General features: G+C 33.1%; 1 protein-coding gene across 1 annotated transcript in view; it reads left to right on the forward strand.

The window, feature by feature from the left end:
• The window catches only part of LOC128672016 (uncharacterized protein), a 50,966-nt gene extending 31,700 nt beyond the window's left edge, over positions 1–19,266 (forward strand). Inside the window, exon 2 of the mRNA XM_053748899.2 lies at positions 17,382–19,266. Coding sequence (XP_053604874.1) covers positions 17,382–18,247 — 866 coding nt within the window. The 3' untranslated portion in view covers positions 18,248–19,266. The remainder of the gene's footprint in view (positions 1–17,381) is intronic.
• Positions 19,267–19,524: the final 258 nt, after the last annotated feature.

The following is a 19,524-nucleotide window of genomic DNA, read 5'->3' on the forward strand; positions in this document are numbered from 1 at the left end:
AGAGGGTCAAAGTCAAAGCCATCTCAGGCAGGCAGGCAGCATCACAGCTCCGAATGCAAGCGAAAGCAAATTTATAGTGCTATTAAAAAAATTGTTTGTAATGTAATTATTAGTCACGTCAAGCAGTTGGTTATTAATACCCTAATCAACACACGAATATATCCAGTCAGTCAAAATAATTTAATTAATTTGTCAAACTAACCTTTATAATAAAAAGTACAACACTCATAAAGTGTGAAGATGAATGAAAATTATTAGTGTAATTTGAATAAATCAAATTTCAAAACGAAGTACTTTTTTAGGTACCTAGATACTAAACTCATTCCGTTACCATGTGACTCATGGTAAATCACAAAAATAGAAAATTTAAAAACTATTTCCATTTTCCGTTCTATTTGGTACATGACCTTGTCTACGCCACAGTAAATGTGATCTACGAAATCCATTGTTATTAATTCAGATAAGGCATTAGATACAGCAGCTTAATTTAATATCTTCATCCCATATTAAAATTATTTCTTTCTTATCGAGTGTATTAATGGTAACACTCAGAGCGTGTTCCCATTGTTCAGTCGCGCTCCGTTGCGACGACACAATACTTTGTAACTCGTCGTCGTGCTTAGTTATTTCTTATAGGTTTTGACATTGAGGTGCGTTGCTATGCGTCGAAAATTAATAGAATTGCTACGTTCTTCTGCGTTGATCCGTCGACAGGATGTAAAGAATGACGTAGAATGTCGTCGCAGCAACTTGGAACATTACTTTTACGACTGCCTATCGCCATCTAGTGGCAAGTAGGCGCACACATGCTAATGATAATAATATAATGTTCATGTAATAAAAATAATGGTATGGCTACCTAGTCGTACCATTCTCCAAAAATTTAATGCCAGCTCCACACTGTCGCCGAACTCAGACACATGTCGACGCGAATGCGTGAAAATTGCGTAGTTAGTATGAGTACGTTTATTTACCGCAATGAAAAACCAGCAATGTATACCGAATCTGTAGAAGTGTGGCATACTCAACCGGCAAACGGAACATGCGGAGATGAGTGTGATAGTCAACCCGTGTATATGTTTTCCTTTCCGTTATTTTCCATCATCTAAACAAACAAACCAGATTAAAATTATTGTAAATTTGTTAGCATGATTGTCATTTATTTGAATTTTTTGTGAACAAACCAATAAATCATTTACTTACCGTGCGAATGACATGAGCAAGGTGATATTTAATGACATACAAAGATAAAATCTTGCAGTCAATAACTCAGCAAGTTATTTTTTTGAGATTTGGTAAATAATTATAGGTATATTATGACCTTAAAGCATGTTCACATTTTGTAAGTGACTGAAAAAAGGAAATTATTAAATATAATATTGGGTCCCCTTTTGGTCTAAAATACACACTATTTTTGTAGTCACAATGTTATGTCATTATTATTTTTGTAATTAGATATATACAATCTCTTTGAAAAAATATTAGCCAAAACATTTTATTTTTTTGTGTGTGCAACACTAACTGAATAAAATTTGAACTTCTATTCCTTGCAATTCCTGTGACATATAAACTCATACATCAGACGTGTGGTTCCGCTTTAGAATAGGACCACTCCATATCATCACGTAGTTGTCGTACCAAGCGGCTAAGAACAAAGCCTTAACAGCTGATAGGCAACCATAGCATTCCCAAAGAGGGTCGACGTGATCCGGGCGGCCAGTTATAAAATCATAGCCAAATCTAGAGCGAAGATGAAAGAGAGATAGTCCATGCCTCATCTTTCTAAAACATTAATTTACTTAAACAACTTCGAAGCATTCCTTGACAGAAAACCTTCATTCGAATGACTTCCAACTACAGCATAAGCCCATACATGGGAAAGATCACGAGAAATAGTTTAGTCATAGTCACAGAAGGCGCGGTCGTCTCCTTGACTTGATGATATTCACGCGGTACACAAAGGCTGTAGTATTGACTCGAATAAAATATTTTGCGTTTTGCATGTATTATAATAAATGATGAAAAATATAATTGCAACAAATTAAGAATTAACAATAAATGGTGCCCCATTTGGAATATTTAATTAAAATATAAAACTAATTAAAGCTAGAAGGAGACTCGAATAGATTCTAGCTTCACCATATTTTATGGGCTATTCGATGGTGTTCCTCTTAAATTACCACCAGTGGTTACTATATGAATGGGCCAATTTATTATGAACCACTAACATATGAGTACCTATAAAAGATATCGATTGAAATAAAATAAAAATAATCGTATCGTAATCGGAACGGAATAATTGATTCACCAGAAGTAGATATTAAAATGGCTGATGGTGATAACATAACCATAACTAGTAATGTTTTTATAACTAGTTCTCCATGACAATAGAAATAATCTCGGATAAAATAAGGTACGTAGTTGAGGAGACATTGATAAACCGGAAATAATAGGTACATCTTATAATTAAGTGTTTGTTGTGTTGACCTGCCCATACTTTCATGACCTTTAAATAATAGTTTAATTCACCATTGAACTGTTGTATAATAAACATGCGTGTATTGTAAGGTTAGAAAGTTTTATTTTTGATTTGGATTTGTACAAGTACGTACATACTGGACAAGCATGTACTGCATACAATTGTATGGTTTATTGTGTATGTAAATGAATTGATGTATAGTAATGTAACAAAAAACAAAGTTCTTTTGTAGATTGAAATTTAGAATATTTGTGTACAAAAACACTATTTATTTTGTTATTAAATAATTAAAAAATATAATACATAAGTAAGTTGGGTCGATGATGTAAAGGAAATTGCTGGCAACAACTGGATGGGGATGGCCCAGGACAGAGATGGTTGGCGGAGACGGAAGGAGGCCTATGCCCAGCAGTATGCATGGAGGCCTGCAGATGACGATAATAATACATAAGCTTTAGTTTCATAATTTTATTTTATTTTAAATTGCTAACTAAGCGGTGGTGATGTAAGGGTTAAGATGCCTGCCTGTAAACTGAAATGGCAAACCACTCCATTCATAGTGCCAAGAAAATCGTTATGGTATGCTTCATTCCACATAATGACCACGATCATGGCATATGAACCGGTCTTAATAACACCTACATGACGGACTTAAATAAAATTATCACAAATTATCCATAATATTATTCCTAGTTATTTGTTAGGTATCTCTAGGTTAATTTGTAATGCAAAATTGAAATGATTTCATCCCCATCAATTATATGAACATGACATACCTACGTGCAAGTCATTTTATCGTTTGATTTATAAATCGAGATTATTCTAATTTATTGGATCGCTGTTCATGGTAGCATAGACAACGATTATTTATACTTTGGTCATATGCTGAAACCTAAGTCATAAAAGCATAATGTAAAGCTTTATGTTTCAAGGCTCTGATTTTATATAAGAATTGGACAAAATTTTACACAGACAGACAGAGTATGCCGCTCTATGCACCAATTTGAATAGCTTAGAGCCAATGCTTTTCAGGTGTTACTTAATGAATTCTAGAGCGATTCATCGAGCTAATTTGTCAAAAGTAATGAGGTTTGTTTATTAAAAAAATATATCATGCACGTATGTGATTCTATTCTAATTTTAAATTCTTCAAAACAAAAGATTAGCAATATCAACACTATAGCTCGAGATGCTCTATAAGTAACACCTGTAAATTTTCTTTCTCACATTGCATATGAAAATGTTGTCCTGTCCCATGTGCTAGTCCCGTCAGGTGCTATTAGAATTAGTGAGCTGAACAGCATACTACGAAAATCATTCATTTCTGATCTAAAATTGCAAAAATCATGTCATTTATCAGGAAGTAACAATTCAATCAACAACAACCTATTATCATCATAATTGATCTAATACAGATAATAACACCTCCTTATAGATACAAATGATGTCAATATATGATCTTTAACCTCTGTCCTCTTGATTTACCTACATGCAGTGAATTAACATACTTATATCACTATGTCGTAAGTTTTTGCTTCGGATTCGCAACTTTTTAAAAAACAACTCTATCACCGTCGTAACTTTAAGACCGCCAACAAATTTTGCATGTGATGAATGAGCATCATATTATATAAGTCTGTAACTGTATTAATCTCTAAAACAATTTCGCATGAAGATGTAGATTATTCAATCCAAATATCCATAATAATATATCAATCAGCATTCGATATTTATTTATATTTATGTTGATAATGTTGTCGATATTTTTATTTAAAAAAATAGATCCTTATACTAATTAGACAGAAACCTGAAATATATCACTTACTAGTTGTTGAATTGAAAGTGTTTAGGTAAACACCTAAACACTTTCAATTCAACAACTTTCAAGAGAATTTGCGAAAATTGCTATTTTATAATTTTAATATTTACAAATCCCATCTTGTTACAGCGGAAAGTTCAATGAATAAAGTTTAATATGTACTTTGATCAAACACACTTATTTGCAGGGAATTGAACAGAAGAACAGATTCATCCGGGAATGAAGTGTGTCCATCCCACACACTAGTGAAACAAAGACAAACGCTCGCTTCCTTACGTCGTCGATCGTCGATAAACGAAAAACGTGGGACGCCCCGTACATTTCCGCCACAGCCTGTCACATTTCTTGAATTTATATACTACTTTTACATCAATACGATAAACTTTATTGCTCACATGACTTTCTATCGACAAATCTTCTGAGCATTATTCGTTCCGAAAGACTACTACTAGCCTTGAAAGTGACGTGAAAAAGTGTCTGTGGGCGACCAATTTGTAAACCTTAACTTTAAAGTTAGTACTTTAAGTATATTAAAAACAGGTACATAAATTCTAACTAACTTAAGAATGGTGCATGTACAACCGCGGACCGCGGAATTACCTCATGTAGAGATCTAAAGTATGTTTAAACTTTGGATGTATATAAAACCAGCTGCGCCCCGGGGCTTCGCTTCCGTGAGAATTTCGGGATAAAAAGTATCCTATGTTTTATTCCAGATTATGTTCTATCCGTGTACTAAATATCATAACAATCCGTCAAGTAGATTTTGCGTGAAAGAGTAACAAACATACATACATCCTCAAAAACTTTCGCATTTATAATATTAGTATACAAAATGCATTTAAAACCTATGTAAGAGGAATACCTTCTTGTGACTTTTAGAAATTTATACATAAACATAATAAAGTATGTATTTTTTCCGAAATAAAATTTCTTCCTTTTCACAACAGTAATTATCCCTACAAATAGCATGTTTTAGTTATTATAAAAGGAATTCAGTATGTGATACAAGCCACTTTTCCGAGCAGGAACCAGCTATGCTAGAGATTTCCTTAAAGTACTAAATCAGGAAGGTCCACTAGTTTTTGCTATCTCACGTAACATTCTAACAATGCCGTTGAGGTGTGAAAGCGATTCGTTTCATTCATGTAGCTATCGTAATCTTGCTAATTAACGATATTTGGTGTTGCGAAAATTAGAGTTAGTAGTTTTTCAGTTAAAAAATATAATTAAATGTCAAGGGATATATTGATTTCGTTTTTACCTGACTTAGATTTTGATGTAAATTTAAATACTTATATTTAAAATAAATCTAGTCCTATACTTTTCCTTGGGTATAAGTATACCACAATAATGGTAAAAATACTCATAGTAAATTTAAATAATTATAGAACTAATACAAATATAAGATTCACTTACACTCAATTTGAATTTTATTTTGGCGTCTGGTTCGATCTAGAACAGGACGTCGAACAAGCCGATCACAAGAGATGCTAAGCCACAACCGAATTCCCAAAGAGGGTTGACGTCAGGCAGTCAGAAATTCAGAGCCAAATCTCCAAATTTAAAGGTGTTTGGTATTCAATGGTATAATAAATGGACCGCGTGTTTCAGGCATCACGCGAAGGTAAGATGAAAGAGAGTGTTACTGATTTTTTCAACGCGTGATAAATTCCTGAAGATGCTTCGACATCTTGAGAACGCATTTGCATCAACACAAGGGAAGAGTTCACAGGCTGTGGCGGAAAATACTAGGCATAGTCATAACATACAGGAAATCCTGGTACAAGTGCTAGATGTATGCGATATTATTTATTCACTCGACAATGTATTTTGTATGCGATGTAGATAATTTAACATTTTGAACGGTTTCTTTGATGCTCTTGCTTGAAATATAAAGACGTACTTTGATGAAAAAAATTTGTTCCATATGAAACTAGATGTATAGGTGTGTAAGAACATAGCTTTCCAAATTCGCAGGGCGCAAAAAAGAAAGAATTTTTGTTCTTTCTTATAGATTTCTTTGACGCAAAAACTAGAGAAAGAAAGATCCAATTGCTATTTCTCTAACCATAAGTAGTGTGACAATACGCGGGGCGGAAGGCAGACGCGTGGGAAACGCAGTACCGCTGCCCAACTCATCTAGTCCGTCGCCCAATGTATGCACGGAAAATTAATTTAGTTCCTTTTCGTGAAGCCTGTGTAAAAGTTATCATCGGTGTGCAAAACCGTATACATCGGGTATTATATTTGGTCCATGGTTTGTAGAAAGCTGAATAGACTTTTAACTATATAAATATTTATAAAATGTTTGTTAAATAAACTAAGCTACTGATGTATTTTAGACGCAATTCATAATTATGTTTAACCTCCATTAGGTTAGGTAGCCACCGGAAGTTACCTTACCTTATTTACTTTGAGTGATAAATTGTGAAGTGAACATGTTTTGTGCGATGTCTTGTTAAAACCACAACCATTCATTAATCAGTAATGAAGGTTATACATACTATTTATTAGCTAAGGTTATTTTACTATAAAAATGTTCATGCAATATTTGTAATACATACAAATATTGTTATATAAAGTTACGTTGTTAGTGTGTGACATTTATAAAATTTTGAGTATGAACTCTCTATCATCTTCGCGTGTTCTCGTTTCATTCGGGCCTGAGACGCCACGAAGCCCGCGAAAAAATTACGATTGCGATTTTACATTTTGCCTGCCCGACTCAATCCTCTATAGGAATTTAATTCTACAGCTACCAGCTGCCAAGGACTGTGTCCCAGTCGTCTTAAACGACATCCACGGTAGTAGGTATATGGAGTGATTCAGGGAATTCCGGGAACCACACGCCAAATTTTCAGTATTTTACGTAATTTTGTTAAGAGCTATTTTCACTACACCGTTATATTAGATACCCGTGAGATACTCGTCGCGGACAATCATTAAATTTTGCATATTATATAAGAAATGTAATGTCAAAGGTTATATAACCACAATTAGCCGTCAGTTTTGTTTTGACACGCCCCTCTCAATAAATTTGGTCTTATTCATGTGAAAATACTTATCAAAGGGTCGAAAAGGTCATGGCGCTTTCCATTACGAGTTGCATAATGTGCCTATACCTCTAACTAGGCGAATCGGGTAAACCCGGAACAAATCGTCTTACTTATAAGTTACAACAGGTATTGCATACCCTTCAAGTGATTTACCGGTTACCAATCGTTCTTTTTTTATAATATTATATCGGCATATTTGAAAAAGTGAAATTTTAAGAGATTTTTGGAAATAAAAAATAGGTATAATTCAACAAGTCATACCACTTTTTAAATATGTTTAGCTTATCTGATGTATGTATATGACATGTAAACATACCTCTTTAACATATAACCGTCTTCGATCATAGTGATCTATTTAAAGTGACAAGTCACGAAGAGAGAGCTGATATGCGATCAGATTAGTTTCATGAATAGCGATTTCTATAGAAATTGCCGTACCTATTCTGAATGCCACATCACTTTCATCTCGCCTGAATTTCACAATTCATACAGAACCTTCTTTATTTGATATTAGTATCAAATAAAGAAGGTTCAAATATATTTATTTATTGACATTAGTGTCAATAAATAAATATATTTGAATGTATTCCATATTGACGAGATATTCTGCTATCTATATATCAATTATCTAGTTTATTTTGATATGGTTACATCCAGTTGAAACGCAAGAAGATGATATAATGTCTGACTATGCCGCTTCTGCCTGATCCTAACAGAAAGGCTCAAGAAGCTGGCTTAATGTCATCAAAGATGATATGCGTGCCAATAGCTGAGAACTAAGGAAGCAAGAGGTCATGCGAAGCGAAATAGAAAAAGTAGGAAAGCGTATACTGGACTTCAATGCTCTAAGACAATGATAAATAAAAGAGCAATAAGCCGTATAAGGATGCTCTCTGAATTACTAGATAATCATTTGTAGCAATGCAAAATTAGTACTTACATATTGTCATAGTACAACGCACTTTCAATTCTAGTTTACAGAATAGTTCCACTGGCTATTGTGGGTTGGTCGATGGCTCTCGTTTGTCAGATTATGCACATGTTATGCTGTGGTTACGTGACGTCTCTAAATATTGGTTTGACTCAGTGACATGTAGGTTCCGTATTATGTCATTGATAAGGTGGACTTGATCTGATTCAGTAGGACAGACCACATTTAAGTAACTTACTGCTACTATAAGCAGAATATGAAAATCTTAAAATTAAAAGTATAAATATTATTTTTCTAGCACCATATCCTAAAAAGATATTATTTAAAATTTTTGCCAGCCAGTGTTCAATAAATATTATTTATTGTATTTGTATACAAAGAACCAAAAAAATACATTAAATGTTTACCATGTCAAGAACGAACATTGAACCTACGGCCGCCGCCCGTAATTAAACCATTTGTAATTAATTATTTACTAGATAATAACGATAAAGCCAAAATAGTTTATTAATAAATATAAACGAAATTATATTTATTTCTGTATACCAAATTACATGCACCATAAAATATAGGTAAAATGATAAACAAGATTTATTTATTAATTTACATTACCGAATGCATGTGGTCCAAATAGATGTCGTGAGCCTTAAATAAAATGCTAAAATACATTACAAAGGAAGCTTTCAACTCCTTATAGAAAAAGATCATTGCACCTCCTCGTGAAAGTGAAACACTGACAGATACTGATCGTAATATGCAGCAGTGCCTACCCATCATCATCTTTATAGCCGGCTATTAGCAACGAAAATCCGCCATTCGACTAATGAAACCAATAATTTATTGTTACGCTATTGGGAGATAAACTTTCTGTTCCTATCTTCCTGGGTTTATCATTATCCATACTAATGTTATAAATGCGAAAGTCTATCATCAGTCACGCTTTAGCCGTGATTACTTGTCTATTCCAAATTCCATAAAAAATTTGAATAGTTAAATATTTACGTTATTATTAATGAAAAAGTTAGTAGACTAGGCACAAGTATGTTTTGTCTCGTTCTGTTAATGTAAAATTTTTCTTTAGTTTAAAGTGTGCTTTAACAATGGTTAAAGAGGTTAGTTTATGACCTGAAGTCAAGCATAATCTACCGCGGGAGCTGTGGGCAACAGCTAATACTATGGCCATTATGCATGATTTTTTAGATAAATCTAAAAAAATATGTACGTAGAAATAGGTTGATTCAAGCTTAAAATACTTATGATTTTGATTTTTGTTATAAATTGATTACATCATTGAGAATATAGGTAAGTACATGCTTGTTCAATCCATATGTTTTCCCAGATGCTGCATTAATAAAGGTCCTGTATAAATTGCTTATAACATTATTGCAGTCACGACAAATAGTTACCATAAACTAGGATTTTGAAGAACGCACAGACTATGAAGCATAATTCTAATAATGACTGGGCATCCGTTTCCAGCCCACGTTTTAAATTCCATCACGATGTAATTTAACAAAGTATATAATGGCTATGAATAAATTAATATGAACATTTTCATGTAAATGTGACATACTTGCAGATGTATTTGTCTATTACTTAATTCCATTAGGTACGTATAATATATATCTTATCATATTTTGATAAATAATAGCTCCGACTTCAATAGCCATTACGTAGTTCACCGATCCGACTAAGCACTTCATTCGAAATATTAAAACAATTTCTCTAGTAGCACAAAAAAATATATGTTAATCCATGAAAGTAAGTATATACTTTCATGGATACATGTACTTCTACTATGTTGGTATTAATGAACCGAATAAACCCAAAACTCACACTTCTAGGGCTTGAAATGATTCACAGTTTCTTCACAATGAGAAGATTTTCGACTAAACTCATTCAAAACAAAAGTGGTTTAAAAACCTATCTACTACTGTTTGTGGCCGGCTTCTTAGACACAATGCAGGTATTTCAAATGCATCGAACCTTGAGCTAGCCTCTCTAATACGATGGCAGAGTAACGATATGCACAATAACTACATCATTAGCCACATTGTTGTACGATTGTTGTATATCACCACCGAATCACGTTCTCTGAAAGGATAAAAGGGTTGAGATCAAGTGTCTTTATATGGCCCATTGAAATTTAATGTATTGTAAAAAACTAAAATAAATGTATTGTAGGGATATATCTTAAATTTTAAATAGTGTTAAAGCCTTAATTGTAGACGTATTAATTTATGTATTTTTTTTTTTGCAAATGTACTCATGTAGGTACATGAGTACATTACATGTACATTCCTTTGTTTATGGTGTAAGAAAGAGTTGTGTTATTATTAATTGCAAGACAAGATACGTCTTGTCTCTTTCTCATCTGCGCGTTTTCCCGATTCCTACGGATGCTAAGCGTGGGAGCCCAGGGTCCACTAATAAAAAAAATATCAAAATTTTTAATTAGCCAGTGTTACTGCCATATGGTAGAGTTTCGTGCAGGGTAATTACATATGCAGTTGTCTCAAATGCATATATTGTTTAAAAAACATTACGTAGTGTATTCTTCAAAAAATTGCTAAAATATAAATTAAAACTTCACTCCATTTTCAAAATATACCTACATAAAATATATTAATAGGTCAAAGACATAAGTTGGAGTGTTTCAACTAGACACCATCACGCACATCGTAGGAGCTATGATATAATTTGTTTCGCAAAAAGTATAAAAGAGCATCCGCTATTCTGCCATGCAGAATTTGGAGCGAGTGTGCAATCGAATCTTTTTTAATATAGGTACTCTCAGTGTTGAGAAAAAATTGCATTTTACGTTGATAAAATGTACATTGCATTTAACCTTATTTTTTGTTACCAGCTAAAATTGCTAATGCAGAAAATGTTGCTATATATCAATAACTTTTCGATCCTAACAAACGTTAGGATTTACCTGTACCTATACCAAATGTCATCAAAATCCTGCGTAATTATCAATATCCACCCACATACAAACTTTCGTAAGATTTTTAATATTACATTTAAACTACTTAAATTTCTCCTGAATTCCTGAAGTGAATTTAAAGGAAATGTAATGTACATTTTATACAACTTTATCAATGATCATGACGAATGAATAATGACTCATAACATAACACGACACTACGTGAGTTGAGTGATTGATACATTCACTAGTTAACTGTTTTTATAAACGTCATAACTAACTACCTATTCATTTTTGATCAAGAATCTTATTTACATTTTATGTATTTGATCGAGTGATTGCCGTTATGGCTATATACACGACAGTTTCTCACTTAAGATGTCAATAAATGTAATATCAATCCTACTAGTTCAAAAAGTATGGATTAGTAACTTACAGTCTATCTATAAAGGCTTGCAACAACAGCAATAGCTTGTGTCAAAAATTACGTTTTTGTAAAAAACTATCTTAATATCACAATAAATTAACATATGGCAAGTTGTATGCAAACTGACTCAAAAAAATCAGGCACGCTCCATTTCTCATTACTTGAATAATTAAATTAATATCTGACGTGACATCTTATAGTTGCTTTTCAATTACTTATATTTCTGTAATCTGACACTCAAATGTAATTCAGATCAAAAATTAAAAATAAAAAAACATCCATCCATCAAATAACAATGTATCTGTGTAACATCACAAATGCTCTAGAAATGTACTGACTGCATTAGTTCAAAATGTCAGATGTCAGATATAAAAGCTTGAACAAGCATTTACATTTTCTGTATACGTTCCGGATTTCTACTATAAATCATCTTTTTTTTATTTAACGACTTTGACTATCGTAACTATTATACTAAGCTGTGTAAATATTAACTACCTATTTGTTTAAGACTTCCACCTTATATAATTGGTTGTAATAGATTGCATTATACAACTATAATAGTTATCTATATGACTCCTATTAACTAATTGCGTGTCACAGAAAATTCAACACTTTCATTTATATAATATTTATTTATAAGTAGGTACCTACATCTACATAGCTACATGTCCTAGCAAAAAAGTACAAAAAATTATCTAAGATTGCATCGTAACTTTCAGTGACGTGTGCAATTTTGAGCTCCAAAACATATTGAGTTTGAGGTTTTCCACAAATGAGCTGTAAATATTTTTTATACAAAATTGTATTCAAGAAATATATTCGTGTGTTCGTGCCCACAATAGCATACGTCATTTACAATTTACAGCGAGAGTCAACTTTTTATATAACTCTTCAATTGTTAACATTTTTAAACATTTGTTAAATTACATTTTAAAACCTTAGACCATCATTTCTTTTAGAATTAAAACTATATTTAAAAAACAACCTATGTTCATGTAAGATGATCATATTTACATTAATTTCATAACAGACTTTAGATCCATTTGACACATGAACACTGCATGTACACACGTTGGACAATCGATGCTATGCTCCAGTTTCGTCAGAGCATAGTGCGATGTGATGGACTTTGAGCAATCTTTATGTCACTGGGATAGAAGGTTGCTCAACGTTATAGACAAAAAAAAACTTACTCGGTGCGTCCTATTTAAGCGTCGAAACGCTGCATTACCCGATGAAACGCTGTGCGTATGTAACTCCAGTTATTTGATATCCCGATGCGTATATGCATATTGTAGTAAATGGCACAAAGAGCTATTTGAACGAATTGACGATTGCTGAATTCAAAAACAATTATCTAAACAAAATACATTATTTTGATTTAGTTTCGTAGACATTTTAAATATTAATGGCTCGTTGAATAAAAAACAAACAAAAACTTGTATTCATTTATGATTACAGATATCGTTTATTGCGACAAGCTAATAATTTAGGTAATGTATGGCCTGAGGCTGTCAGGAAAACGTCGCTATAACAGTATTTGTTGAAGGAAGTAGATACTCTTTGCAACGTATAATGTGGATATGATAATAACAATATTAAGCAATCATTTTAATACATACAAGTATTGTTATGGACATTTATCGGTGACAAGGAAATCATCTGATTTAATGACAACAACTTTCAGATAATCTTTTAATATTCTATTTCCCTATTGCAACTCTAACTGGAGGGCCTTATGGCACCAAACCATGTAATAATTTTGCTAGGAATTGCACATTTGCTTTAACAAAAGAAGAGTTATCTGTGTTATGGTGTGGTAGTTTAATCACTGTGAATGATTAATTTTAAACTACACTGTACTGTTCGTAGAACATAAAAATGTCATTTTGTTCATTAAAAAAAAACATGATTCCCATACCCAGTAGGTACTTATTGCACTTCCATAGACGTCATCGGGAAGATAATCCCATAAAGTTTAATCGCTTTTTGACCTTAATTTTGTACCTCTGAGCAATAGCTACAAACTCAAGGTGAAAAAAAAAACAAATTGTATTTTGTATTCTATCATATTATTGTATATTTTGTAAATACATTCTCCCTGTAACTATTGACCGTGTAAACTTAATAAAATGTAAGTTTCTTTTACGCAAATTTTAATATACAACCCGATCTTCCTCGTCGATAAGAATGATGAATAACTATACTTTCTCGAATTGTGTCATTACATCTGCTAAAGCACCTAATAAATTACGAGACGCAAATGAAGAACGATATTTCTCAATCCGTACATTTATGACGTAACGTAACACAACATGTGGGTAAAACGAATTACGGTACATTATGCAGATGATCACTTTTTCTTGACAAACCACAATCACTAAATGAAGTCATTTAATAATTTATGGCCGACTTATTACTAAATTGAAAGCATGTTGAGAAATTTTGCAGATCAATGAGTTTTTTTTAATATCTTTCAACGTCGGCAGAATAAAAGTCTAAATAAGGAATAAAGGATAGGATACTTAGAAGAAACAAAATTGAACGCATTCAACCGTAAACTTATAAGAAATAATAATTTTCCTTTTTGATATTTTTTCTGTATTATTTTTTTAAACTTAACCTGTTATTCATAAAAAAATATAAAGCATACTTAAAAGTAAAATATATTTTGTTTCTTTATCAATACAACATGTTTTAAAGTGCCAAAACTTATTTAAATTATTCTTTCACTTATTTATAAATAAAAGAGTTAGACTTTATACAATAATAAAAATGTGGCTAAACCATTCTTTGTATACTGTCTGTTCCATTGTTCATTAACCATAACCCCGTTTCTCCAAGGTTTTACAGCACTTAACAATTTACGAATAATAATTATTGCGGTTGCTTTTCTTTAATTACCATAAAACATTCAACTATTATAATCGTGCAATATTTTAACATTATAACTATTTCTTAATCTACTTTTTGCGTAGAAAGAGAAAAGTGTAGACTTCGTCTTTCGTTTCGCTCATACAAGAAAGAGAAATACATATTAGAAATACACGATAAGAAACGGGACGGAGTACTAATATCATTGTCTCTTACCTTGTGCCCGGTTTTACAAAGCCCAAACTGCAGCCTGCAACTTTGGTACATTCGTAATACGTTGCGGTAAAAAAGCTCTCGTACAAATTACGCAATGTTCACGCATTCACATCGTCGGCATGTGTCTGAGTTCGGCGACATTTTGGAGCTGGCATGAGACGAGATGAACGGGGCTAGCGTGTTTCTCTTTGACTTTTCTTCTTCTACTTGATGTTAAAAACTCGACTACAAAATGCTGCATTTGCAGCTAACGTTTTATGCAAGTCAATCCCCATGAAATTAACTAATTACCTATTTAAATTTGCTAACACTAAAATTAAATTTGATGAATCGAATTTGTTTTAGTAACGATTTGAATTCAAGCAATGTAATTTGTTAGTTATTGAAATAGCTCACTTGAATAATTCCTAGTTTTTTTTTTAATACAATAAAATTAACCATTAGCTTGGTCATTTCTTACCTAACTTTTTTACATAACCAATTAAACTTCGAACCCTATTTTAGAAACCCATAAAAAGTTAAGCTCACAATAAAGATCAAATCAGTAGCATTTTAAAACAGGGCTAAACTGTATACGTGAGTGGTCAGATCTTAGCTTTCTCTTATACGATTTTTATAAAAGATGGTCTTATCATATTTGTTTATGATTTATAGGTATACCAATCTGACTCATGTATGGTCATTTTCGTCGTTCACCACTTGATTCTGGCGAAGAACATCGTGAGGAAACCTGCACTCGACAATTTATTATCTAAGCCTAGTAGATAATTATGAATGGAGATGGCAATAGCAAAACCCAAGAAATTACCTAAATATTTTTTTTTAATTTAAAATAAGATACACTCAACGACACTGGCCACTAAGTAGTGAGTATTGGTTTATTAAACTTGGCAAAATGAACACATCTTGACAAAACGTTGATCGTTCTACATAAACAACACGTCTAAGTTACTAATGCAATAATAACATGATTTTGACACAGAATATAACATAATATTGTCACGTTTCGAGTGTGTAAATCTAACGACTGTAGCCTCACAGTGACCTATGACATAGTTTTGAAATTGCGCGTGATTTTCCGAAGAAAAATGTGAATTGTTAAGCAGTATGTTAAATCGCGGGTCAAAGGTGGCGAGGTTAGTCGCCTACGTAATTATATTTATTATCGCTTACATGTAGGTAATTATAGTAAACATAAGTAGGCAAAATTATATTTAGCACTTCTCTGACCTCAATACATCTAAAATACTCATAACAGGTAAATTACAAAGTTTACTACCCAATTTTATATTACTACTTTCCCGCAGCATTAGGTTTTATTTAGAACTACCAGATATTACTACAGTCTTAAAATGTTATAACCTAAATATTTCCTAATCTAATTAATAATATATTATTGTGAAACCGGATAAAAGATACGCAATCGTTACAAAAACATAACATTCGAACTACATTTCAAAGTTCAAATTTGGAACTGTAACTTTTTAAAAGGCAATAGGAAACCGCGGCCGCAGACCGCAAATGTAGTGTTGGACCTGCCTATGTACTTGTAATAAGTACTTACTTATATGATATGTGACATAATATCGTTTTCTCTTATCGACATCTTTCTGGCTAGCCACGCGGAAAACGCACCGCACAGGGCAGTGTGATCGTGGATACGTAATAGACTATGTAGTTTAGTGTCATTAATCACTTTAATGAGAGTATGATTAAAGTATAGAAGGTGATACAAATGATGAAAGAAAAATAATAGATTTAGATGGAGTCAATCGTTTAATCACCCGCCGTAATGATAAGTAATAGGCTTACCTACGTACGAAAAACATAAATTAAGGTCGCCATATAATTGGCACAAATAATAAAAACTTTTACAAAATTATTAAGGTTTAATCTATTGAAATATGTTCTTACTCATTGCTAAAGTATTTTGAGAACTATTGTAATAACATTAAACAACAATAGAATAAAACATATACAATAAAATTTTCTTGCATCAACACATTTTTTTTAACACATACACACACACTTACAAAGAATACATGCAATATAGGTAGGTAATTAAGATAATGAAAGGTAAGATATCTACCTAACAAGCAATTATAAAAATCACAAATAATAATTTAAAATCTGAGCAAAGCCTAAGCTGAGACATTCGATACCAGCCTTTGCTTCCCCGTTCATATATATACAAACAGGAAACATCGCTAACTAGGCGACACGCGGTAGCTCTCACACTAAGGACACGATTCTACGTCACAAACTCATAAAACACATGTCTATTACACTATACACCGCTAAGTACATGTCAAAAGCCACTCGGCACACCCACAGACTGAATTAATTCATTCGTGTAATCAGAACAATAGATTCATGCATTATTTATACGAAATGCATCAACAGCATATGAAATTACATACTGTTTTAAGGTCAGACAATTTTCGTTTTTATTTACATTTGCGACATGTTTGACGTAATGGATTAAGACTTGTATTATACAACTATATGTAATTGTGCTTTCTATAACTAGGTCGGATTCTCTAAACATTATATTATTATGGGTCATATAATGAACTTTATGTCACAGAGAGACTGAAGTTAAACAAGTTGAAACAACTTTCACTGAGCGTTATTTCTTTTGTTACAGATGATGCCAAAGACCTAAATGCTGAGTCGTCAGAAATCATATCAGAAGCCGTCGCTCCCCCGGCTGTCCGACCTCAAGCGGCTAAGGAACAAGACACGGAAGCAGCTGCCGATGAAACAGACCACTCCCTAGAACTAATAGGAAACTCGCAAAATTTCTTCCCGTCTTTCGCTAACCTGTTTGAGCCTCGCCCACAGAACAACTTTAGACTAGGCTTCGGAAATGAAGGTGCATACAGCCAAAGGCCAAACTCATATAGATCCCTCCTGAACTATCCACTCTTTGGCAATTACAGAAATGCTGAAACATTCGGAAAGCAAGGCACGGCGTCCTCTGCCCCGCTCGTGGAAGCGAGCTCGAGCGTTCTCGGCTCCGGAAACTTCGGAATCATCAAAGGTGGAACATTTTTCGCTCAAAATGATGAAGATTCGGATTACAATGATGGATTCAGCTCATTCTATAACAATGGACATGGAAGACCATCTATAGGTGTAGGCTACATAGCTAATCCACGGCCGAATTACAACCAAGATCAGTTCGCTAACTTCAGAGACTTCGCCGATATTAATACACCATCCAACACCGCTTTCTCACATTACGTTGTTGTTTATGCAAATAAAAATGCTACAATGGATGAGATATCAGAAGAAACTAGGAAAGTTCTGTCCGAACCGAAGAATATTATTGAGACACTTCAGAGGTTGGATGAGCCCGTTGTGGCGCCGCCAAAGATATCGAAAGCGAAAGCGAAGTTAGAAGCAACCAAACAAAAGATGTTGAGCAAGAAAGAGCAATGGAAAAAGAAGAACTCCAAATTCCAAAGCCCGAAACACGATCCGGAAGAGCCGTTATTAGCGTTAAGTTAAAGTTAGTGTCAATACAAAGACTTGCGTAATGTAAAGTGATTCTACCAGTAAAATGTGTGATGTGTGACTTTGTCGTCACTAAAAGAAACTCGATATAATTGGGTCTAAATTTAGTTTTAAGTAAGTAAATATTGTGGTAAAATTGTGTGCATGTTTTGTGAAATGTGGAATGAAATAGTATGAAAACGTATTGTGAATAGTAAATTAAAATGATAAGATAATAGCAACCTTTTTGTTCCACGGTCCATTGAGCAATGTTAAAATAAAACGGTATGTAGGTAATAAAGTGGCGAAAGTGAATTTCATCACTGAACTAGATCAGTATTGTACATAGCTTATTATCATTCATACTTGATAAATTACACTTTATAAAATAACTGTAGGTTTACAGTATTTAAAACTTAAAGTATTATGAATAGTTACCACTGTAAAGCGGGCGCAGATATAGACATTCACATAAGTATGATAAGATCGCGATCATACAGACGTTATCTATTTTAAGCTTATTTTTATATATAAAAATAACGTACTTAAGTACACATTAGTTTTTGAAATATCTGGTAAATTAGATCAAATTGCCTCTAAACTTGCCCGAGTGTATAAAGATTTTTTCTGAGAACTCATGTAAAAATTCTCCTATTTTGAGTTCGATGTCCCTCTCTCATTTTCGCGTGTTATGCTTCCGGTTGCATCCAGGGCTGTCACACAGCGAAACCCGGTGCCAACCCTTTTGAAGATTCGGCTGTAATATTATAACCAGCCGCCTGGCTTTCATCAATCCTGTTGCCTATCAGCTGCAAAGATTGACCGTTAGTCGCCCTGTACGACACCCACGGGAGTGGGTATTATTGTAGGGCGGAACCACACACCCATTTAAGTTATTTGCTTATGTATTATCTTGCCCAACTCCCGTTTTTATACCTACTTACTAGATATATATCTGTGACAAATTAATTTCAACTGTGACTGTCATCCAATTCTTAAAATATAATGTAAATTAATTAAATATTTTACTTTCACTTGTTGAGTTTTATTAAAACGCTTTTAAATTTACTTTGGAAATACGTGAGATACCTAATCTAATATAGTATATCCTACGTATTTCCTATATTTTTAATACCGCAATGAAAAACTAGAAATCTAAGTAGGTATATATCGAATGCCGAATCCGCAAAGTTCGACAAACTGCACCGCGGTTATGTGTAGCCGGCATTATAAAAGTCATGCCCCATTGCTCAGTTGCGTTCCGTCGTTTTGACATTCCTCGAAAGTTTCAA

Source organism: Plodia interpunctella, chromosome 8 (assembly GCF_027563975.2).
Source record: "Plodia interpunctella isolate USDA-ARS_2022_Savannah chromosome 8, ilPloInte3.2, whole genome shotgun sequence".
Lineage (NCBI taxonomy): Eukaryota > Metazoa > Arthropoda > Insecta > Lepidoptera > Pyralidae > Plodia > Plodia interpunctella.